The 25,259-nt window shown below is 46.6% G+C and overlaps 1 protein-coding gene across 12 annotated transcripts in view; it reads right to left on the bottom strand.

Annotated features, from left to right (window-relative positions):
• The window catches only part of STARD13 (StAR related lipid transfer domain containing 13), a 505,433-nt gene that overhangs the window by 3,042 nt on the left and 477,132 nt on the right, over positions 1-25,259 (bottom strand). For 7 of the 12 annotated variants that reach the window (XM_069601578.1, XM_069601577.1, XM_069601574.1 and 4 more), the window contains 9 exons: positions 22,299-23,683; positions 19,503-19,676; positions 18,207-18,366; positions 10,457-10,655; positions 6,162-6,372; positions 5,485-5,599; positions 4,421-4,642; positions 3,465-3,682; positions 117-293 (listed from right to left, as the gene is read on the bottom strand). In XM_069601578.1, coding sequence (XP_069457679.1) covers positions 117-293; positions 3,465-3,682; positions 4,421-4,642; positions 5,485-5,599; positions 6,162-6,372; positions 10,457-10,655; positions 18,207-18,366; positions 19,503-19,676; positions 22,299-23,683 — 2,861 coding nt within the window. Of the gene's footprint in view, positions 1-116; positions 294-3,464; positions 3,683-4,420; positions 4,643-5,484; positions 5,600-6,161; positions 6,373-10,456; positions 10,656-18,206; positions 18,424-19,502; positions 19,677-22,298; positions 23,684-25,259 lie in introns of all 12 variants that reach the window. The other 5 variants (XM_069601576.1, XM_069601575.1, XM_069601572.1 and 2 more) reach the window with 1 other exon arrangement.

Here is a 25,259-nt window from a genome sequence, read left to right as displayed (position 1 = left end):
AATGATTCGTAATCATCGAGACAACGTGTTAATGGTCAGGAGGAGGAAAGGACAGAGCAGTAGGGGTCAGATGGGAAAGAGGGCTGTGCCTGCCACCTCCAGGAGCCCACACTCACCTCAGGTCCACCCTGCAGATGTGGGTCAGCCGTGACTTGCCTGAGCCACATGGCTCTATCAAGTACTGAGAGTCCATCACCACAGCGCGCACGCCACCCATGAGCTGGGCTTCCTCGTGTTCCACGGAGAGGGACACTAGGGTACACATTCCTTTGGGCAGATCAGTCTTCCAGGTCCTGCAGCAAAACAAACCCACACGTGGGAATTACGGCTGAGAGAGAAAGAAAACCCTGAGCGTGGAGCTGAGGCTTACGCTGACATTTTCTTGCTCAAATTCCAAGCCCAGTTACTTGGATTCAGCTAATGGTTCTCACAAGTGTGTGTAAAGTTTATACAGTGCGGTTCAAAGCAGGGGTCTCATCCCTCTGACCCAGAGATCAGAAACGACTTTGCAATTTTTAGAGATTCTTTCCAAATCCCAAACTGAGGCTGCAGAGACTCCTGCACATTCCTGAAGGGCTTGCTGGTCCCACCATTTGGGAATCAGGACTTGCTCATTCAGTTCTTTCACCAAACATCTACTGGATGTGCCAAGCTATGAGAAGCCACTGAGGACACAAAGGTCTAATCAGGAGGAGAAACAGACCTCCAGAGAGAACTCTAAAACACTCTGACAAGCACAGTGATATGGTTGTGCAAGGAGAACTCTGAGATCATACACACGGGAAGGCTTCCTGGAGGAGGTGATGCTCCACTCAAGTCTGAAAGGATACATGAGCTGATGATGCTCAGTTAGAAGAAAACTAGACATATGTGGACTGCTAGCTGCCTTCAAATCCTTGAGAGGCTCTTGAGTGGGAGAAGAAATAAATACAGTTGATTTGACTCCAGGAAACAGAGATAGGAAGGCATGTTTCAATCCAGTGCAGAGAAGAGCTACACAATGTGTACTCCTCAAAAATGGAATGGGCTGTATGAGGAGTAGTGAGCTCACTGTTACTGGAGCTATTCAAGCATAGAAGGGGGTACCACTTGAGAAAAGGTTGTAGATGGAAGTCAGGAGCATCTCTGTAGCAACCATTTCTGCCACAGGATATGGGTTTATTATAATCTCAGTTATTAAGTCACAAATCCTATCCCCTTGCTTAGTTATCTTATCTATAACTTCATCCTCTTCTACCATACAAGAAACATATTACCAAGAAACTTGGGAATAAGCAAGCCCAACAAATTTCTTAGCAACTTCTCCATGGGTATGACCAGTCTCTTTTCATGCATGATGCTGTGATTAAGAACAAAGATGGAAAGTTGCATAGATTTGTGGGGATAAAATGGAAAAAGGCTTCAGTGGCTATCACTGGAACCTCTTGAGGAACTAGAGAAAGGGATGAAGTGAGATGTGAACATGGTAATCCTGAGAGGAGACCACCCATGGCACTTTCTACCTCTTGTATCATAACCACAAGGAATTCCTGCTGCAAGCAACATGTCTGGTTCATTGTTGTTGATGCTGAAACTGAAGCTCCAATACTTTGGCCATCTAATGTGAAGAGCAACTCAACAGAAAAGACCCTGATGCTGAGAAAGATTGAGGGCGGGAGGAGAAGGGGGCGGCAGAGGATGAGATGATTAGATAGCACCACTGACTCAATGGACATGAATCTGAGCAAACTCCAGGAGACAGTGAAGGACAGGAGAGCCTAGTAAGCTGCAGTCCATGGGGTCACAGAGTCAGAAACGACTTAGCAACTGAGCAACAACAGAAAAGATAAGAAATCCTAGTCCCCTTGCGTATTCTTTATTGACTCTTCCTAATAAAATATTAATCTCAAGACAGCAGGACTGTGGTCTGTTCACAGCAGTATCTTGAGTCTCCAATAGTGCCTGGCACAAGGCTGGGATGGAATGGGACTCTAGAAATGGCAGGCGGGTGGCACTGCTGGAGGATTGGAAGGAGGGAGTTCCATGAACAGACTCTGGCCCGCAGCCTCCTCTAAGGGGAGTGGAGAGTGGACCATGGCAGGGCTCCAACCCACCAGTCCCCAGGGCTGCCATCCTGGAACTGTTTCACTTCTTGCTTGCAGCAGTGAAGGTGTAAAATTTAACTTCCAATGAGATGAGTAATGTCCCAATAACTGTGTTAATAAGCCATGCTTACAATTTCCCACATTTTCCACAAGGATCCCATCGTGGCTAAGATAAACACATATATTTGGGGAAAAAAAAAAATGACCCTTGAAACTCAAGGTCCTAAGGACCAATTCCAAAGGCAGAAATAGCCCATGTGAAAAGTAATCTTTAGTTTGCCATCAAGACTAGTTTAATAAAGAAACTATTTTAAATATACATTTGGGGATTTCACTAGTGATTTTTTTTTTTAAACTGCTAATATATGAGAAGAGATGGTATTCACCATCAGTAAAAATTTTTTTTAATTTAATTATATTTTATTTGGGTTTGTCAGTATCCTCCATCCCCATTCTTTCTGATTCAGTACAGACTCACCAGCCAATATACACAGGTCCACTGTCCCACTGCCTACTGTTAGTTGAGCATCCCACTCTAAACCCAGAGAACAGGGGTCTGGAACTCAACTCACAAATCTATTAGAAGCAATATTTCAGCAGATGAGATCAGAGTCTCAAGCCTTGTCAGGCCCTGAAATCTTTCTGGACATTCGATTATCTCAGCATAGTTGGACCTTCAGGGCTGGGCCACGGTTTCCATGCATGGGGATGACTTATGAACACATGAGGGCCTCCCTGGTGGCTCAGAGGATAAAGAATTCGCCTGCAATCCAGGAGACCTGGATTAGATCCCTAGGTCTGGACGATCCCCCGGAGGAGATCAAGGCAATCCACTCCAGTATTCTTGCCTGGAGAATTCCATGGACAGAGGAGCCTGGCAGGCTACAGTCCATGGGGTCGCAAAGAATTGCACACGACTGAGCGACTGAGCACCGTGTGAAGTTATACAGATGAATTCTGAAGTTACACACACTCCAGATGGAGAGCCACCCCACTGAAGACTTGCCTTTCCCAGGCAGAGAAAAACAAAAGCAAGAGAAAAGCCAGTGAGATTCAATTTGCATAATTTGGCAGAAAGTTCAGCTGGACAAACAGCAGCTCATCTTGGGACTCTGTTCTGAGGAAATGAACGATATTTATGGCCTAATAAACCGTATGCCCCATACTGAAAGGAGCCATAAGAGAGCATGGCAGAACTGTACATCGGGTGAAAGAAGCACGAGGTCGGGCATGAACACGGCAGTCAGTTTTCGGCGAGGGAAATGAACTTAGGGCCGGCGCTAGTGTTCCCAGTGGAGGCTGAACTTAGGTGGGAGAATGCAGTGAAATGCTCCCATCTGCAGCTCTCACCCTGCTTTTGGAGCAGAGGGGCAGGCTTACCTGAGAACCACGAAGTCCCTGGAGGGATGGGGCGCCATGCTGTTCAGCACATACTGATAGACTTCCGTCTGTTTGTCCAGCGTTTCCACCACCTTCCACTGCACGAAGTCCTCGTCCCACAGGTGGCGCTCCCTCAGCACGCGGTTCAGAACCACTGAGGGGGGCGCCTCCACCTCCGCGGAAGCCTTCCACAGCTTCAGAGGGGGCCCGTCTCCCACCTGGGGAAAGACACCCGCAGCAGCTGAGAGGTCGCTGGTTCCAGCAGAACCTACCCGGCTTCACTGGGTATTCAAAAAGCCTCATCGATTATGGAACTTGAAAGTGATTCTGTACACCTCAGGTTTAAAATGGTCACCCTTAAGCTTAAGAGAAGGAGTGGCAATAAAAACGATAACCAGCAGCACACGGTGCTTCCTGTGTGCTAAGCGTTGTTCTTAGTTTTAGTTTTTTATTTTCCATTTTTTAAAATTAATTTTTATTGGAATATAGTTGCTTTCCAGTGTTGCCTTAGTGTTTGCAAAGTGGATCAGCTATATGGATACATGTATCTCCTCTTTCTGGGTTTCCTTCCTCTTCAGGTCGCCACAGAGCACTGAGTTTCCTGTGCTACAGGGTAGGATCTGATTAGTTATCTATTTTATACGTAGTATCCATAGTGTGTGCATCTGGTAGTGGTCCTGCTGTTATGTCCGTTATGCACATGAGAGCATGGAGGCGCAGACAGGTGTGTGACTCGCCCAACGCCACGCAGCTCAGGGGCAGAGCCCGGCCTGGGTCCAGAGGGCGGCTCCACAGTCTGCCCTCTGGTTACACAGTCTGACTCTGGTGCAGAACTTTGCCCAGTTCCTATGTGTGACAAGCCCTGGAGACAGAGGGGCCACTTTCGAAGCAAAACAAATTCCAGGTTGTTAGATGTGGCTCTTTGGGAGTAAATTTTTTCCAAGACCCGAGATTACCTTTTTGAAAGCAAGCTCTGTGCTGTCTGTGCTTGGACATGTGACCCATCCTTTGAACTTCTCCTTGGCTTCCTTCTGGAGGCCCTGGACGAGATGTTCCAGGTACGTGTGGAAAGTGGCCCCGCTGTCCTCCAGCTGGGCCCCCAGCTCTTCCAGAGTTGGCGGATGGATCTCAGCCTCCACATACGAGTTATGAGACTGGGCCACCATCTCGAGCGGGACCTGAACCAACGGGTACACAGAAGAGCAACACAGAAATGCTGAGACTAATAGAGAAAGTGAAGTAGCGTCACCGAAAACCATGGTACCGGTGACAGGCTGGGTGCCGTGGGGCAAGAGATGTTTGTCTGAGATCAGTGACAGCGGTCAGGAGAAAGGGCTTCTGAAAGTCAGGAAACCCAGATCTGTTTGAGGCTATATTTATTATTCAGAACATTCCCATGACTTCTCATTCACCCTTTCCACTTTTCTTTGATTTTACTTGTCATATATTTTTATTCAGTTTGGCAAAACTTGGACTCGGGAAACTTAAAAAGTGCACAGACTTAAGGGGAACAACAAACATGACTCAGAAAGCAGCTTTACCTTTTTAGCACACTTTTTCCTTCTGCAAATGCCAGTTTTGCCACAGAAAGGATGCCAGAAGTCTAGTTCACGTACTCCTTTAGCAGGTCTGTGGCTGTATTCATAAGCTGTCACTGATTCAGAGTTAATAGCGATTGTTCAGTATCCCCCCAGCCCCCCCCCCCCCCAACACGTACATTGAATCTAATCAAGTCCTGAGGTCACATTAAATATACTATAGTTGGCTGGCCTAGGACCTGGCACCAGAACTTGATGCAACCATTTTTATAAACATCATCATCATGGTAAACCCAAGTGTCTTTAACTGTCAAAGCCTCAACTTCGGGGTTGCCTCCTCATATTTCTGGGAGGCACTATTCATTGTACCATTGTCAAAAAAATAAAACCAGAAATAAGCCATAAATGCAGTAACCATTCCAACTGTCTTATCGAGTTCCAAGAGCTATAAGGAAGGAAAGCGGTTGGAGCCTTTCACTCACCTCAAAAAGTCTGTCACATTCCATGATCATCTGGGCCAGCCCCTGAGCTGCGGCCAGATTCTCACTGAGGTCCTTTTGATCTGGCTTCCCAGCGGCATATTTTTTCTGGATGACTCTGTAATTGAAGGGGACAGTGCTTAGCAGATCCCAAACCCCAGAGCATTTCATAGGACCCAGTTCACCCCTCTGCTATCTCTTCATGCCCGGATGCCACCCAGATCCCAGACTTTCTCATTTCCAAATAAAAACAGTGATCACACATCTTAGATATCCCGAGGCAGGTTAAGAGTCTGACAAATGGAAAACCTTGGAAAAAACATAAGGGCAGGAATAACTGTTGGGGGAGAAATTAATTCATTTTTCCCCAAGTTTGAAACTACTTCACCACAAGCTGCCATGCTTAGGCCTGAAATCCAGTCTTTTCAAATTGAAGATTTTGTAAAACACACACAAAACAGAATTCCCGGTTTTCTGGATCACAGAGGACACTCTTCAATGCTACCTTGGTAATTCTCTGAGGTGCAAGAATCAGGTTCTTCCAAACATTTTCTGAGTATAAACAAAGTGCTAACAGATCCCCAGGTTGAAGTGCAATGCATGTAGTTTTGTTTTGTTTTTTTCAGTAGCCCTGGGGAATACCTGGTTTAGGATTAACATTCCCGTTGAGAAAAACCCACCTGGGGGAGCTTTCTTTCTTCAGTAAATTCAGGTGGAAGAGGGAGGGGGCCAGACACACGGCCAGGTTCATGGGCGTCATCTGATTCTCTTCCACCGCGTGTACCACGTCGTTAAGGAAGCACAGCAGCGTCTGCAGCACCTCCCGGCTCTCGTCGGCCAGCAGCAGGACGGCCGCCTGCACTGCCTGCAGCCGCTGCTCCTTGGGGACATCTATGAAAAAGTGGGTGCCAGGCCGTCAGAGGGCCAGCCACAGAAGGAGCCAGCAGGGGAGGGGGAGAGTGCGCTACCTTCCTGCGAACATGCTTGGGGTCCTTGTCATTGATAGTGACCATGAGGACAGCTAGGGGCACAGAGAAGTCATTGCTTTGGAACCAGCGTCGGAACCCGCCGCCCCCCCCCACCCCCCCCCCCGTCTCACTCCAGAACTCACAGTCTTAACGACGAGGCTGGACTCACAAGGAGCACCCTGTGCTGGCTTTTCATACTCACCTGTCTGCTGCCTCGCCTGTTTCAAACCTCTTGCCCATCACCCCCCTTCCCCAGCTGGTGAAGTATCTCTCAGGATGCCCAGGGATTGTGGGAAGGGGAACCAGGTCCCCCCTCCTCTCAAGCCGTTCTCCTTCTGGGTGGTCCTTGTGGTGATGATGGTGGTGGTGGGGCGGAGGTGGGGCGGGGGGCGGCCCTGGTCATGCAGGCTTGAAAGAGAATTGGCCTGAACAGTAAGAGCTAACTAAGAGGGAAAATCCTAGAGAAATGGGTGCTCCGTGCTGCATTTTGCTGCCCCCTGGCTGTGTCTGTTAGTGATCTTTTAGGACTGCTGCTGCTGCTAAGTCGCTTCAGTCATGTCCGACTCTGTGCGACCCCACAGATGGCAGGCAGCCCACCAGGTTCCCCTGGCCCTGGAGTTCTCCAGGCAAGAACACTGGAGTGGGTTGCCATTTCCTTCTCCAGTGCATGAAAGTGAAAATGGAAAGTGAAGTCGCTCAGTCGTGTCCGACTCTTAGCGACCCCATGGACTGCAGCCTACCAGGCTCCTCCATCCATGGGATTTTCCAGGCAAGGGTACTGGAGTGGGTTGCCATTGCCTTCTCCGCTTTTAGGACTGACTCACTGCCTTATTCCCCTCACTGTGAAAGATACCATCAGGAGCTCACTTGAGTTAAGAAGTGTGAAGTGTTAATAGCTTAGTCATGTCCTACTCTTCCTGACCCCACAGACTGTAGCCCACCAGGCTCCTCTGTCCTTGGATTTCCCAGGCAAGAATACTGGGAATGGGTTGTCAAATCCTCCTCCAAGGGATCCTCCCCACCCAGGGATCGAACCTGTATCTCCTGCATTAGTAGCCAGATTCTTTACTGTCTGAGCCACCTGGGAGAAGCGGCCTCTTCCCCACAGACATTGGAAAACTCTTGACTCCAGAGTCTATCCCTGGAACGTTGTTATTTCTAGTCTCCCTACTAGAAGTCACCGCAGGTAACTCAAAGCCTCAATCAATGTGCTGGCTACCTGACCCTCCATTCTTGTCCCGTCTGGTAGCTCCTGTTTACCACTTCCGGATTCATGGGTCAAATAAGCAGTTCTGATGGACACTGGCCCTGCAGCACAGGCTTGGCTGCCTGGGATATACTTGCTTTCTCTTTCCTCTCTAAGAAAGGCCATGTGCTATTCAGGTTTGGGCTGTATTGTGCTCAGGGAGGATGGGCCCTTCCCTCTGACCCACGCTGGCCTAAACCAAAAATGGTAGCCCCGTTCTTCTCTCCAGTGATTGATTTAGGGGAGAAAAATGTATACTTTCTGGCCTATGAGACCAAGATAAATGCTAGGTAGGTGCTTCTGTAAATTTATCTCCCTGATAGAAGGACACATGCCTGAGGAGACCCCGTCTGCCAGCCTCTTGCCTTTGGATGTGATTTTTGGGAAGACATGGTAATGCTAAGTTGTGGCAGTCCTATTGTGACCAAGGGAATAACCTTGGTCACAAGGGGATAACCAAGAGAGGCGCACTTCAGCCATGGTGTCCCTGAATTAACCGACTCTGGAATTACTCAACTCCAGATTTTCTGTCTTGTGTAGTTATATAATGTCTTTATTGTTTAAACAACTGTTTGTTGGATTTTGGGTCCTGTGTTTATAGCTGAGAGCATTGTGACTGGTCATCTCCCTCAACAACGCCCGAAGGTTCTCCAGTGATTAATGAACCAAATATGAGCCCTTTGCTCTAATGTTCAGTGCCCTTCCTGGGTACAGGCCTCAGTCTAATTTTTGGAGTCATCTGATGCTTCACTGGACAGTTACCCTTCTGCAAGCCAGACGGAAATCCTATAATCGCCTGACAAGTGTGCTGTTTGCTTCGCTCAGCATGTGTTCCTTGTGTATCTCAACCTTGAGTTGTCACCTCTCCATCAAGTCCTTATTCCTCATCTCAACCTCCCTGGGTGCTCTCTGTAACTTATCATGGAATGTCTCTGATTTCGCTGTATTGCAGTTATCTGTGTACGTCTTGTCTGCCTAAGTTGTAAGATGCCTAAGAGCAGAGTTAAGTCTTACTATCCATGTGCTCTGCAGGGCTCAGCACAGTGCCCTGAACATTAAGTTGAACTCAGTAAATGTTTGCTGAGCTAAAATAAACCCTGCTTTGATCTTTTGTTGTTGTTGTTTGTGAGTCTCACAAAGAGCTGAAAGCATTTATCTCTTGGAAATAATCTGGCTTTAACCTTAGACCAATGTCAACCATAACCCAGAACCGATTTCATGTAAAGGCTCATATATGCTACTTCCAAACCATAAGGGAGGTTTTACTGATAAAACACAGCTCAACCTCTAATGGCAGAAACATGAATTCCCTGTATTTAGGCTCCAGCAACCTGTATCACTAACTTAACCTATTCATTTTGACAAGATAATATTTATTTAGTGGGTCACTACTTTATCCTGTTTTGACAAGTGGTACTTGTTATAATCCTTTTTGTTTGCAATATTGCAAACTCCTAAAATACATTTAGTACAGGATTCTCAATAAGCAGGAATCTCTTCGAGTTGGATCAATTTCATGTCAAGGTCTATTTCATGCATATGTTGCTAAAAACTCAAAAGTCCACAGGCCAAGTGTTTTTTTCCTGAAGAATTGAGACTTGGACCATTAAATACTTATAGCTGACCCTTGAACAACATGGTTTGACCTGCACAGGTTCACTTAACAGGCAAGTGCTTTTTCCTGATAAATACACAGTCAGCTCTTCCTATACTTGGGTCTTGAATTTGCAGATTCAATGAACTGTGAATCCTGTACTGTGTTTATGACCTGAAGTTGTCTGAATCCTCGGATGCCCAATGGAGGATATGGAAAACTGATGGTGGGACCTGAGTATCCTTGGGGAGTCCTGAAAGGAAGCCCACGCGAATGCTGGGTAAACATAACAGTGCCGCTAGGAAAAAGCCACGTGTTCATTTCTCCTCCTGCCCTTAGCAACTACCTTTAGCAGAGTATGCCTTTAAATCAAAAATTGCTATTTTCAATTATTAATTATAGGGGCTTCACTGAACATTATCAACTTCACATCACTTAAAAAGTTCTAAGTGAAAATATAAATTCGTTGAATTAAGCTTAAGCCTTGATTTGCTTTGCTTGCTTACCACCAGTTAAAATACATGGTATTAAAATACAATTTTCCCTTGATTTCTAGTCATTTTAACACATCTGGATTTCATATATACCAAGGAAATGCTTTCTTTTAAAAAACACCTATATGTAAAATAAATTCTATTGTGTCCCTTTTCATTTTAAGTTTATTAAAATTACATTGAAAGTTAGTTTTTTTTTTTTTTTAATATATCCTACACAAACCCCTATTGAGAGAAGGAAGGTTTTTATGTCAAAAAGTATTTTCAAATGCATAAAATACAGCCTGGAGATTTTCATATCAAAGTGTGAACAAAGTTTACTCCTGTAACTTTTATATACTTCATGCATTGCTTGTAGGGTTTCCTTGGTGACTCAGTGGTAAAGAGTCTGTCTGCAATGCAGGGGCCACAGGAGATGTGGGTTCGATCCCTGGGTGGGAGATCCCCTGGAGATGGGCATGGCAACCAACTCCAGTATTTTTGCCTGGAGAATCCTATGGACAGAGGTGCCTGGTGGGCTACAATCCAAAGGGTTGCAAAGAGTCAGATACAACTGAGGCAACTTAGCACGTATGCATGTATCACCTGTACGATTAAAATTCAGTCTATGTACTTTTTTTTTTTCTAGGTGAATGGATGCACTTAAGAATAGGCTGGGCACTATACCACTTACACTGGTAGATGTGGAGGAAGGTCTCACTGAGCTTGTTGGTGAAAAGAGGCTCAGGAAGGTCCCGGAAGAACTGCTTCACCATGTCCGCTACGTCGTAAGCGGACTGGTCCTCATAGCTGACGTTCTCAGGGAAGTTCTCATTCATTTGACGTAAGGCATGGATTCGAGATTTCACACCTGATTTTCGAAAAAGACCCACCTGAAACAAGCCACAGGGATGTGTCAGTGAGGCTGCCTTTGGCCCCAGATATTTTCTTCCTACGGCAAGCACCTAGGGGGTGATGGGAAGGCAGTGGGACCAGGACTCAGTGAGCTGGAACTGTGGCCAAACTAGTCAATTGTAAATTACTTATTTAGCTACTCTGGGCAGTAGCAGAACACTGACTTCCTCTCCCACAAAATGAAAATAATAATAGTACCCCACCTTACAGGGCTAGGGAGAAAATAGATGTGATTGTGCTTCGTAACCTGTCAAGTCTTATAACACCACCGATGTTATTGTATTCATTTAGTTAACAAGCAGTGATTAAATACCCATTATGTATCAGGCATACTTATAGCTTCTTGGAGTCATCAGTGAACAGACCAGACAAAATTCCCTGTCCTCTGGTTGTGTGCACTTTAGTAGGGGTTTTGAAAAAGTTCCCTCAATGGAAGGTTTGATAGATACCAGATAAGCAACCATATTCAATGCCCATTTGAGGGAAAGGTTTATTGGGAATGTGTTCATGAAACAATATCATAAGCATGTATTTTGATTGAAAAGTCTTACTTCTATGCTTTTCCTTCTTCAGAATCCTTGTGACATATGCTTCTCGTATGATGCACCTACTATGCTGGCTGGTGAGTTGTTATGTATTGAAGTTATGGCTCTGGTGAGAATGATTCTTGAGCGGCTTTTCTTCAGACTTCAAGATGTTGTCTTACGCCCTTTTCATTCTTAGCACTGAGTCCTCTGCTTGACAAATAAGTGGAGCCGTAGGGCACCATGGGGATGATGCCCCAACAGGGATGAGCAAGGGGGAGCAGAGCCCTGTGGGGATGCAGGTTCCTGCAGTGGTTTCCAGGTTACGCTGTAGGCTCCCCTCGAGCGGACCTGCCGCCACCCCAAAAGAACTGAGCTCGTCTGGGAGCCCCGGCTTACCGAGCATTAGTCTATCTGTTATTTTTAAATGCCCCCAGGGCACTGAATTTCTCAAATCCGGTTCCTCAACCCTCCATCTGCACTCTTTTCACTCCCCAAGGGCCGCCTGGTTGGCCCGCTTCCACGCTCCCAGCGGTCAGAGAGGTGGGCCGTGGCCGGACCGGGAGTCAACGCTGGCTGCTCTTCCCCTGCTCTGGAGAGTCACGCCTCCCTGGCCACTCCGTGTGCCAGGCCGGCCTCGACCCAAGCTCCGGCCTCTGAGGAGAGCTCTCTCAGTTGCTGCTATAAATGGAGAGCAGCCCTCACTCTTTCAAACTGCAGTAACAGCAAGGGAAGAATTCCAAGCAGTTGGGGAATACTCGGGGTTTTGTATACGTCAGAGGCACGGAACACAGGGGAAATTATACACTGCTACTTTTTGTGGCAATAAAGACAGAATCCTTAGTAATCCTTCTCTGCATTCTGAGGCTTACCACCCCAATTCCACAGAATTGGATATTCAGGCAGAGTGTCATTTAAAGCATTAATCGCTTTCTTTTTGATTCTTAAGGTTTGGAATGCCTAGAAAATGCAGAAACGTTGCCAAGAAGAATCTAAGGAACGTTTCTCTTCCTCTGGCGACTACTCCACATTTCATCAAAAGGCAGGAGAAGAAAGCAAGTACTGTCAAAAGAAAAGTTCAAGGTGTCAGATAAGTGATTATCGGAGTGAGACCCAGCCTCAGTGTGTTTACATCTCTAATTCTGGAAGGAGGCCCAGGACCAGGCCTCAGGGCCCAGATGCACAGGAGTTCTCAGAAGCCAAGTGCCCCAGAGGTGAATTCCTCAGCGTGACTCACAAACAGGGCTCCTCCTGTATTCCATCCGAGAATTCCTGTTATTATTGTTTTTGACGGTGGAGAAATACTGATCGTGTTCTATAAAAAGAATAAAGCTGACAACTGTGTGTGTGTGTGAGTGAGAGAGTATGTGTGTGTGTATGTACGTGGTGGGACCAGGTTCCTTGTTGTCCTCTGTGCCTCGCTGGCGTGGATTCTGGTGCACGTGAGGTGCAGGTACACACGTATCCCAGGGATGCTTTCTTTGTACTGTTCTGTCTCCAAGTTTCTTTCTAGTTTCAGCAGATACTGTTATCTCAACGATTTGAGACGTGTCTGGAGCTCTTCAGCCGCGGGCTCTGTGCTGCTTGTTCCGACTTCAGATCTCACAGGATGTCCAGAGGGTTGTCAGGTATTTATTTGTTCTGCCTCAAATTCTGACAGTAACCTTCCCGTCCCACCCTTATCTTCCAGGGGACGTGGGAAATATCTGTGGGTTCTGTTGGAAGCGCCAAAGGATTTTTTTTTTTTTCTAAATCCAATAAAAGTAAAGGTGGTCTGAAATCAGATTCCAGATGGAGTACTGAGGATGGCAGAAGAGAGAGATGGGAAGGGCCCCTGTCGTAAAAAATGGCACTGAGCTGATGGAAGAATTGCCCTACTACCTGCCTTGTTGTTTTGTGACTGTGGCAATTTTCTATTGTTTAAGCCATTTGGGGGCAGGGCTTCAGGTCCCTGCAGTGGAAAACTTCCTGGTGAGGTAAGTAGAAGCTTTTTCTGGGACCAGAGGGAAGGGCTTTTCTTATCCATCATCGTAGAGCAGCCAGGGCTGGAGGTTCCCAGGATTGCCAACCATCACTTCCTCTTCAAAAAGCTTTCAGAGCGGCGATCAAATGCGCATTTCTGACTAATTTCTTTTTGTAAGTAAAAAGTGGAGGACCAAAAAAACCACTGAAAATGCATTTCTTCTAGGGACACCATGGTCATTGTGGCCGATAGGAGGCAACCCCAGGCCCTTCAGCTTCATTATGAAGAAGACCCAAGATGTGTGAAATGTCTTTCATTTGCTTCTGTGTCTGTCGCTGGTGGCCCAGTGACCTGGGTAGTCACACGCGGACCCACGTTTAGTTTAATGCTCTGTGGTCACCATTTTGAAATTCTTCGTAATCTCTATGCACTTTTCATTTTGCACAAGACTCCACAAATTACATAGCAGGGCCTGCTCTCACGTCCCAGGAAGTATGGCTCCAACATCCTCTCTTAATAGGGAAGAGTAGTGGTCAGCAATGCAAAATCCATTTCATAAGCTTCTCTCTTGCACGTCATCTCTCATTTTCAGGGTAAAAGGACGAATGATGAGTGTCCCTCTGGTCTGGTTTTACTGTCTTCTCTCTTTACTCTTCCACCTAAACACTCAGCTTTGAAAAGCAAGGACTCAATGTGTAATTTAAAAAGAAACCCAGGAACATCTCATTCTGATGTCAGGTAGACAGCAGGTTGAGGATACTTGTCCTGAGTATGAAGTGTCTTCACGGCATAATTGGGCTTTTAAAACTTGTTACCCCATTAGAAGGAGAGCGTGGGCTGAGTGCTGCATTGGAATTCAAGTTTCATCTAAATAATGTTGAATCTCCTACTTGGCATCCTGCTTATGCTAATCCTTTCAGCACTTAATGATGTTTATCAGGACTTGTGTTTCCTCTTCTTTAGGGATGTGCGCCACTAATGAAGAAAGGTTGGTTTTTCCAGAGAGGGAAAGGTGCCTGAGAGCAGCACGTAGCGGGTTCTTATGTGGAGCCTTGCAGGTTTGGCCACTCACTGCCATGACTCCATACTTATCAGGAGCTGGGTATAACCTGGGTATCATCTATCCTTCTGTGCAGCTGATTCAGGCTGTGAGCCCTTCTGTGAACTTTTAGAAATAAAAACTCAGCCAATAGAGCTCGGCTCCTTTCACACACTGCCCTGTCTGCAGTGATTTATAATCGAAGGTAAACATCCTTATTTCATCTCCAGCCAACTGCTCAGGTGAAAATGGACACACTGTATTTCATCACCAAGAAGATGTGGTGGCCCTGTTTCAGGGCTCTGTCGGGCTGTCTTCAGCTGTTTGTGACAGTCTCCTGTCTGAGAAGAATGCTTAGCCTGAGGGGAAGGAGTGGAGCAGGGAGGGAGCCTCCTTCTCTGGGGTCAGAGGCTGAGCGCTGGGACAGCCCTAGAAGGTGGTTGGAGGGGACCACGTAAAAGGAGGAGCAGAGAAGTCGGTCCGTGTGCTTCAGAGGAAGGGCATCCTAGACGCTTTGGTCCTGCACAGCCGTGGGGCTGGGGCTCAGGATCCTGTGTAGGACCTGAGTCTTCGATTCAGAGGAGGTGCCACTGGTGAAGGAAGAACGCTTATCCGGCGGGTTCTCCTTCCCTGCTCTTTGGCCCCTCTTTCTTTTCTGATTCACTGGCTTTTATTTGCCTGAGTTAGCTCTTAAATCTCTAGGATAGTCTTCCTCCTGAGCCTGGTTTTCTTATTGTTTCTCTACTTTGCCCTTGTTTCTTACTGTTACTGCCTGCCTTCTTTGCAGGGACCAGAGGGGGCCCTCTGTGTGCTCCTCACACTCTTTGCTGATGAAGGTGGGGGGTCCTTGCCGGCACTGAGTGCTTCCTAAGGGAGGGACTGGATAAGGCGAAAGTCCCTGTGACATCTGACAGATTCTTTCTTTGGATGGAGACAAGAGAAGGGTTGACTTGTTCCTTGTGTTTACATTTACAGTCAGTATCCCTGTCCACGAAATGAGGCTTTTTCTTATAAGGCTTTGCCAGCATACTGTTTTTCAGGGTGGTGTTCGTCCAGATTAAAAAAGAAAGAAAGAAAATAGTTACAGGTCTGAAACAGAGACAGGGAATAAGCTAAAGCCAGGGAGCAGGGGTTGAGGGGGATTTGGTGCCACTTTCCTTCTCTCCATTTGAATGACTTTTGCTTCAAATAGCAGACTGGCATCAGTAACAGCAGCAGTGCTGGTGATACAGCTTTATTCAGAGTCTACAGGGGGCAGGACTGCTTTCCGTTCTACACAAAGACTACGCAGTGAGTAGAGTGGTGATATTACAATGCGTGTGTAGCCAATCTTGTTTAGGAAAGAATTCAAAGTGACTTACAGTGATCTATAAATTAAGGATCATAGATGAGACCATCAGAGCAATAGGAAAATAAAGAGAGAAAAAGAGAGCAGGAAGTTAGGAATGAGGTTCACACACAAAATTCATGCATGCCCCCATGTTGCATATATTAACTACCGGCAGAATGTGCATTTGGTTTCAATAATTCTCGCAGCCAGTGTAGAGAGGAAAACATATCCAGCTGAATGAGCCTGGTGTACCTAATACAGACAGGTCAGTTATCCCCCAAATAACAATGCTTTCAGGTGCTGGGCCCTGAGGAAGAAAAATTCTTCTGTTCTTACAGAAAAGACACCACATGATACAACGAATAACATCATCAACACAATCCTGACACTGAATCCATCAGTGAGTTGTTCGGGGCCACTTCTCAAAGTGTTTCTCAATGCCAGAGGTGGCATCACCCCAAAATCACTGGGGACAAGCAATTCTAACAGGTGGTAGTGAAATGTGTTTGTTAAAAACTTGGGCCCTGGAGATAGATTTTCAAGCAAATGTTGGCTCCACCATTGCCACCTGGGGGCTAACCCTGCCCTGGGTGGATATAGGATTGAATAAGGCAGTGAGCGCAGGATTCCTAATATCCCTGAAACATGCTGGGCACTTAAGAAAGGTTACAGTTATTGAGTGAAGACTGTAGCTGAACTGCAGCATTTGCTTTAGCATTCCAGAACAAACCCTGTTTTCTCTTAATAGAGCATTTGCTGATAAGCATTAGAGCCAAAGATTTGAAGAGAATCAGCCAAGAGGGGAGATGGGTCTTATATACCTTTACAAAAATTGAGAAGTTTGGAAAAATGTGTCCGAATAGCAGGATACTCTCCACAAAATACAATCCTGGGTCTATACTAATAGTCCAGTAAAAGTACAGTTGAAGCTTCAAAGTCCTGTGCTGAAGGGCATGGTGGCAGTGCTTTCAGGACTGCAAAAGAGATTAACTAGAGTGAAAGTAGAGTTGCTCAGTTGTTTCTGACTCTTTGTGACCCCGTGGACTGTAGCCTGCCAGGCTCCTCTGGCCATGGGATTTTCCAGGGAAGAGTAGTGTAGTAGGAAGCCATTTTCTTCTCCAGGGGATCTTCCTGACCCCAGAAGTGAACCTGGGTCTCCCGCACTACATTGCAGGCAGACTCTTTCCCATCTGAGCCACCAGGGAATTCCAGGATATTGGCAAATGTTTGAGCCCACCTCTCCAAAAATTTTTCTCCGTAAAATACCCATACACCTTCTACTTTTGATTAATGTATGCCTTTGGTTAAAAGTTCTAAAATTAAAAAAAAAAAAAATCTAACGGTTAACTATCAACTTCATTGGATTGCTCTATCGGGATGTTACTCACAAATCAATTAACATTAATTGGGGCATCTGCCAAAGATGACTGCTGTTGGTTTTAGACAAGTGGTCTGTTGCTTTTCTTTCTGAGAAATAACAGGCAAGCCATCCAGGCCATTTCTCAACAAAACAGCCATTGCCACCACAATGGTAACAGCAACCATGTTTACCCTCATGGTAACATCTAAATATGAAAAAATGAAGATGTGTGTATTATCTAAATTACGAGTTGGAAGGGAAAAGGGCAAAATGCATTGAGTTCAATCAGTGATGGCACTGAATGAAGAAGTTACTCCTGTTCTTTTCCACTGAAAACTGCTATCTGATTCATCAAGAGACCATCCTGATTCTAAGTATGATCTCAGCACCGGGGTGGAGACGACATCAGTTCATGAGTTCGGGTGGCTTAGCTCATTCCTGTCCACTTAGCTTAAGGCCAAGGGTAAATCAATGAAAAGTGTATAACCTTAGAGTGGCACAGATTCTTCACACGGTATTAAAGAGTAAGATGAATAGAAGCCATTATAGAATAGTTACCTGAAAATACCCTTAATACTCAAGGTTGCAATTGATCAAGCAGAAACATGGCTTTTATTTTGGATAGAATGGCTAATAGAGAAACTAATGAGTATTAATTCAGAGGAGCAAAGGCCTGGCCTGGTTAATCATAGACTAGGTTACACTCTGGGCCATTCATTGTCCACCACTGTGGCGGCACCCAGAGTCCTGGAGACGGAAAATGGTCTCCAAAAATTTTGTTCAGCTTGAGCTTTTTAATCACCTCCACAAGATGAAGGGACATTTAACTTAGCTGATATTATTTTCATATTTTACTTGCACATTTAAAAATATATAAATAAATTTAAAAATATAAACAGTCATGGTACTGCTTCAAAAAATTAATAAAGGGAGATATAAACACCTAATTCTAGTTTAAAAACAAACAGGGATAAAAGAATGCTGTGCAATCAGTGGTGGCATTGAGACCATAATTAAAAGGAAATGCAGTAGATAGCTTTACTCCCAGCTTCCAGGGAACACAAATTAGCCATCACAGGTACAAATGATCAACATTAGCTTTCTGCAGTCACTCCGGGGTGTCCTTCAAGTTGCCAGTGAGGAAACATCCTCGCATGGCTTGATGAGGATGTCACCTGGTCAAATTAAACAGGGACCTCTAAAGACAACAGTGCCTTTTCTTTCAGAGAGGCATGTCTTGTCTGACCCTGGACGGATCTGATCTGGCTGGCGCTCTGTGCTGCCTGGCCTGTGCCTGGGACTGATGACCCTACCTGATCGAGGCAGTTGCTGCGTAGATATCTCAGTGCTTGCTGGATGCTCTGTGGCAGGGGCTGCCCAGTTCTCTGGACATGAATGATGAGGGGAACGCCAAAGACTGCCTTGTCTCGATAATCGGGAACTTTCATCCTCTTCATGAACTTTGGAACTGCCCTAAAATTCACAGAAACCAGGTCATGCACGCCTCGTGGAGCACACTGCGGGGAGATGCTGTGAAAGCAAGAGGGAAGCCAAGCTTTTGTTGGAACATCTGACAGGCGCCGGGGAATTCAACATTTCTCCCTTGATAATTCACATTACATTGGAAGGACTGTGTGTGTCCTGTGCCTCTAACTGTTAAACAGGGTGATTCACATTAGCAGAATGGATTTATGGCCCTGCTTTCAAATCAAGTGCTTGACATTCCAGTTTAACTGTGACAGACACACTTCTTAAGTGATAAACACTTTAAGGTCCCCAATAAGACAAAACAAAACAAAATTAAAAACTACATCAGAAAGAAGAAACTTGATTGGGGTTGGAGGAGAAAGAAGAGAAGATAAATTATTATGTTAATATCTTCCCTTACTTTTCTAGAACCAGTTGTACTTTTTAAAGAAAATTTTAATACACAAGCATATGTTGATTTAACCACACAATTTATAACTTTCTTATTATATTTTATGAAATATAAACTGCCAATTCTTCTTTGTGCATAATATATAACATATGACAATTAGCAGCACATCTTACATTTTTCCAAATTCATCAAATTGTGTAAAATCGGTCCACATTCAAGTTCCAACATACGCTTTTGTGAGTTCCTTATTCCAAAGGTTTACTGCATAGTCTTGTTTTTATTAGCCAATGAAATAAGAGCGGAACTGTATTTGAAGAGTTCAGTGCTCTCAGTGAAGCAATGCTCTAAGTGTGGAGCTCTGCATTGGGCCAGGAGATACAAGAAACAGATGTTTTCTTTGCAAACTGCCAGAATTACTTTATGGCAAGTTTATTTTTAATGTCTCTGTTCACAACTAATCACTCTTTACTTGGAACCTGACTGCCTTCCCTGGAAACTGACAGAGAGCAACAAATAAAGCAATGCTTCCTGTAGGCTACATCTCATCCAGGCTTTGGCAGCCCAGAGGCGGACACTGAGGAAGAACTCTGGGCATTTTTTTCCCTAAGAGACTGGCAGTGAAAGAAACAACCAGATTCCTCAGAACTCGGAAAGCAAATACAGAAGTGCTTGCCATCACACACTGAGCCCTGGAACAAATGGTCTGCTCCAAGGTGAATGGGCTACGCACCATGTCCAGCCGTGCTTGTTGGACATGGAGTGCTTCTCCATGATGGCCGTGAGGCGGAGCAGCGAGAAGCGCTGGAGCAGGTTCAGCTGGCCGGCTGTCTGTCCGCTGATGTGGGGTGAGGCCGTAGATGGCTGCGGCTGGTGTGAGAGCTGGAAGCTGTTCCACCGGAGTCGCCTTTACCAGAAAGACCGTCAGAGAAGCCAGTCACAAAGGGGATGGGTTTGTCAGAAAACATGTGATGTTACCGATTTTTAAGTAGCTAATCAAAATAGTTTTCGAGCTAAGAGAGTCACAGAGCAAATGGAGCAGAAAGACACAAAATGCACAGAACAAACAGAAGAAACTATTTTGGAAGAAGTCATTATCTGTTTCACTGGTGGTGTTAGTTGCTCAGTCGTGTCCAACTCTGCGACCCCCATGGACTGTAGCCTGCCAGGCTCCTCTGTCCCTGGGATTCTCCTGGCCAGAATGGTGGAGTGGGTTGCCATTTCTTTCTCCAGGGAATCTTGCCGACCCAGGGATCGAACCCAGGTCTCCTGCATTGCTGGCAGATTCTTTACCATTGGAGCCACCATTAGGAGGCTTAAATAAGTGATATAATAAATTTTATGTGTTAGTTTATTCCTAAATTCATTCCCACAGTGTTGAAAGCACCTGAGACTGTGTGTGTAAGAGAGAGAGAGAGAGAAACGTTCAGACAGACAGAGGCAGAGACAGAGATCACACACATTTGGGAGCTGCAGAGTACCCTCACACTGCTGTCCTGACTCCACACTCTGACTTGTGACAGGTGCAGATGAAGCTCTCCTGACGTGATTGCACAGCAGTGAGCCTGAGAGACATCACTGCTTTGGGAGAGACCCAGCAGCACGTACAGTAGGACTGTTCCTACTGGTTACTCCCTTCCAGGGACATTTATCTAAGGTGCTTGTGAAATGATGATAGTAAAACAGCTTTTATGTGCTTTGTATTCTGCATTTTTAAGTCAAAATAAACATATAAAGTACTGCATACACCTTCAGTTCAGTTCAGTCGCTCAGTCATGTCCGACTCTTTGCGACCCCATGAATCACAGCACACCAGGCCTCCCTGTCCATCACCAACTCCTGGAGTTCACTCAAACTCATGTCCATTGAGTCGGTGATGTCATCCAGCCATCTCATCCTCTGTCGTCCCCTTCTCCTCCTGCCCCCAATCCCTCCCAGCATCAGAGTCTTTTCCAATGAGTCAACTCTTCCCATGAGGTGGCCAAAGTACTGGAGTTTCAGCTTCAGCATCATTCCTTCCAAACAACACCCAGGGCTGAACTCCTTTAGAATGGACTGGTTGGATCTCCTTGCAGTCCAAGGGACTCTCAAGAGTCTTCTCCAACACCACAGTTCAAAAGCATAAATTCTTCAGCACTCAGCCTTCTTCACATTCCAACTCTCACATTCATACATGACCACTGGAAAAACCATAGCCTTGACTAGATGGACCTCTGTTGGCAAAGTAATGTCTCTGCTTTTTAATATGCTGTCTAGGTTGGTCATAACTTTCCTTCCAAGGAGTAAGGGTTTTTTAATTTCATGGCTGCAGTCACATCTGCAGTGATTTTGGAGCCCAAAAAGATAAAGTCTGACACTGTTTCCACATCTATTTCCCATGAAGTGATGGGACATGATGCCATGATCTTTGTTTTCTGAATGTTGAGCTTGAAGCCAACTTTTTGACTCTCCTCTTTCACTTTCATCAAGAGGCTTTTTAGTTCCTCTTCACTTTCTGCCATAAGGGTGGTGTCATCTGCATATCTGAGGTGATTGATATTTCTCCCGGCAATCTTGATTCCAGCTTGTGCTTCCTCCAGCCCAGCGTTTCTCATGATGTACTCTGCATATACGTTAAATAAGCAGGGTGACAATATACAGCCTTGACATACTCCTTTTCCTATTTGGAACCAGTCTGTTGTTCCATGTCCAGTTCTAACTGTTGCTTCCTGACCTGCGTATAGATTTCTCAAGAGGCAGGTGAGGTGGTCTGGTATGCCCATCTCTTTCAGAATTTTCCACAGTTTATTGTGATCCACACAGTCAAAGGCTTTGGCATAGTCAATAAAGCAGAAATAGATGTTTTTCTGGAACTCTCTTGATTACACCTTAGATCTCAGAAATTTTTCATATAACTTTTTAAAAATGTAAGATTTGGCAAGGTCATGGGAAGAGCCTGTGCACAGGCAATGGGCCTTGTCATCAGTGCTTTGCACATAAGCTAATTTTTTTTTTTTTTTTGGCATAGAACCAAGCCTGGGTGTTCTTTGGAAGGAATGATGCTAAAGCTGAAACTCCAGTACTTTGGCCACTTCATGCGAAGAATTGACTCATTGGAAAAGACTCTGATGCTGGGAGGGATTAGGGGCAGGAGGAAAAGGGGATGACAGAGGATGAGATGGCTGGATGGCATCACCGACTGGACATGAGTTTGAGTGAACTCCGGGAGTTGGTGATGGACAGGGAGGCCTGGCGTGCTGTGCTTCATGGGGTCTCAAAGAGTCGAACATGACTGAGCGACTGAATTGAACTGAACTGAACTGAACTGAAGATTGAATTAAAGGGTAAACACTGGGAGAAACAAATGTGAGTTAAAATGGATTCAATCTGCACAAAAGCCATACTACTGCTCAAATAATTCCCAACTGCATACTTCGCTTAGACCAGTGTTAAATATTTAGAAGGTACTCTATAAATGTTTGTTAAATAAACAGACCATAGTTATTATGAAATGGATTGAAACCTCACTTCACAAAGCCATGCCACCAACCTGTTTGGCCTGGTCAGAGAGGCCCCTACTCCTGAGTCCCTCCTTTCTCTGACCCCAGCGGCCTCTGACTCAGTAAGAGATGCTCCATCTCTTTCCATGTCACTGGGTGTGGTCCGACCTTCAGAGACAGAGTTGCCTTCAAAATCCAAGGTGATCTGATTGGGAGAGGGGAAGGGGGAGAAGCCAGCCTCTCCGGCACTGTGTGTCTGTGGTTCGGGTAACATGTTTCTGGACCAGTCATCCACCACCTCCTGGAGCCCGTTGACGTGATGGAGGATGTCATCCAGGTGAGGGAAGAGGTCATCCTTCTCCAAGTCCAGAAGGTCCCCGGTGCTGGCGTACAGGTGGGAGCCGGGGACGTTGTCATAGATGCTGACCCGACTCGCCCTGTGGCAGGACCCCACGAGCCTGGGCTCTCTGGCCCCCGGGCCGGGCTGTCTGCCCAGGGGGATACTCCCGGTCCTCCAACTCGCCCCCTGGCTGCTGTCTGTTGGCGAGAGGCTTTCGATAGAGAGTGCCTTGGGGAAGGTCCCTGGCTTGTGGTCCTTGGGGACGTGCACCACCAAGTTCTCTTGCGAGTGAAACTCGTGTGCGTGGCGGTCCCCCGCGTCCCGCAGTGCTGGCCCCGCCAGCACGTCCAGGTCTTCGAGGTACATGCCCCCGCGCTTGTGGGCCTCCTGGCACCTCCGCTCCTTCAGGCCAGGCGTGCTCCCCCCGCTGCTGCTGTTCTCCGAGGGGCTGCTCTCAGCACCCCACTTGGTGGGGCCAGGAAGCCCAGCACTGCCGGCGGCGGGGGGCGAGTTCTGGAGGTGTCCATTTGGGATCTGGACACACTGCATGGCCCTGAAGGACTCAGGCTCCTGCTGCGGCACCGGCCCACTGATCACCAGGCCCCCGGGCCGCCCCTTGTGCCTTCCCTGCGCGCCTTTCCCTCGCAGCGTTTCCATGCGTTTCAGGAATGACTTGGCTCTGGCCCGGCTGGGCTTCTCATTCTTTGGGTGCAAAGGGTGCTGGAACCCGTCTTTGGGGGATGGCAGGAGGCTGTTGCCCACCAGCGTGGCGTCCAGCATGACCGGGCCGTCAGCGCAGTACTGCCCGGGGCCCTCAAAGGCCTCCCGGCCGGCGCCGTGACCACCTGGCTGGCTGCGGCCGTCGCTCCCACCGCTGCTTTCACTGTGAATGGAGCAGACCTCGGGCTCGCTCAGATCCGTGAGGACGCTTTCACTGCTGGTCGTGTTTTTCATTCTAATGTCTCCCGATGACCCATTTCTGTCTCCTCCAGGAAACAGTGTGTGGAGGTCGTCCACGCGAGACCACCGGCGGCTGGTTCTTTGGAAAGTCCATTTGTTGCTGATGCAGAGATCTTCCTCATCGGAGTCGTCACCCTGGAAAACAGCAGCAGGATGCCAATAATGGAAGGGTGGCAGGGGTGGAGAGGGCAGTTTGGGGAGCATGGGCATGGCACCCCTGCCTCGTCCTGCCCTCCCTCTCATGGGTGGACCCTTTTGCTGGTCTCTCCACCATATTTATTGTTCTGGATGCCCTCTTCCTTCCCAGTAGCTGGAAGATCCCTTCCCAACCCATCCGGCTCTCTTCCCTTCAGTTTTCCTTCCTCTCTAAGAAGCTTTGTGGACTGATTATAGAGGATGTAATTACCATCTGGCTAGACAGGCTAAATATAAAACACCTGCAGTTCTCCCTTTTTGAGTAGAAATTCAATCTTGCCATAGAAGGCACTTACTTCTTTCCTTAAATCTCTTTACGGAGCCCTAGGACCATATTTCTAGCTTTCCTCTTATGAGCCTCAGAGTCACTAGATCTCAAAGCCAGTACTCCTTAGTCTCCCAGACTTGATTCTTAGCATATGTTCCCATGTAAGTTAACAGCCAAATTATCTCCAAATTCCTGGAAGTGGAAATTTGGGAGCCATTCTAGAGATTCCTGGTGGAGGAAGGTCCCATCCCAGCCAGCACCACCGGGCCAGCCTTCTTGTTTTTAATCAGCCCTGGATCCGAGCGCCTTCCTGGGACACGGGTATCTGGGTGCTATGGCCCCACCATTTTGCCCTGTCATACACCTCACACATTTCTCTTATGTCTGGGTTCTGCCTGAATTTGTAGCCCCTGAGACAGGAGAGTCTGGATTCCCTGAATCCAGTTTGTTTATCTTTGCAAATCCCTGGGCCCAGCCCAGCACAGACATATAAATAATTTCCTTTCCAGACGAACTGGATCATCCGTTCCTTCTTTCTCTTCATTATGTGTATTACCAAGATCCGACTCTGAAATGGTTCTCAAATCTGCTCCCTCGTTCACATCTTCACTCTCATTCCCCAGTGTGGGCCCTTGGCACCTCTGGCTGGGTTATTACAGTAAAAACCGGGTCAACATCCTCTCCATCTAAACGGCTTTCCACAGTGTAATCCAAGTGTGATCACAGGGTTTCCCAGTTTAGACACTTTCCGTTTCCCTTAGCTCTCCGAAGTCTGGGTATGGCATTTTCAACCTGACTTTCAACCTGAAGCTCTTTCAACCTGACTCCAATGTGCTTTTCTTATGTTAGCGGTTCCTCCCCATCTTCCTGCATCCTGCTCCTTGACCTGCCACTAGGCCCAACACCCAGCTCTGTGACAGGATTAAGAGCCTAAAGGGTTTATATGGTCCCCTGTCCTTCCCTGATCCCTGACCATTCTTGGGTACTCAGCTTCATGGGTCTCTTTGAAGCCTTCCTGACAGCCCCAAGGCAGTGATTATGCTTCCATTGTGCTCTTGTAGCATTCGGTTCAGATCTTTATTGTAACATTTACTATAATGCTATCTTAATCTCATGTCCCAAGCACCTACTCTCAACTGTTACAGATAAGCTCATCAGGACCAGGGCCTGCGTTTCTGTGTTGTGTTCATATTTATATCCTCCCAATGTGGAGAAGGCAATGGCAACCCACTCCAGTACTCTTGCCTG

The sequence above is a fragment of the Ovis canadensis genome, chromosome 10 (assembly GCF_042477335.2).
Source record: "Ovis canadensis isolate MfBH-ARS-UI-01 breed Bighorn chromosome 10, ARS-UI_OviCan_v2, whole genome shotgun sequence".
Taxonomy (NCBI): Eukaryota; Metazoa; Chordata; class Mammalia; order Artiodactyla; family Bovidae; genus Ovis; species Ovis canadensis.
This window is presented reverse-complemented; position numbering and strand designations above follow the sequence as displayed.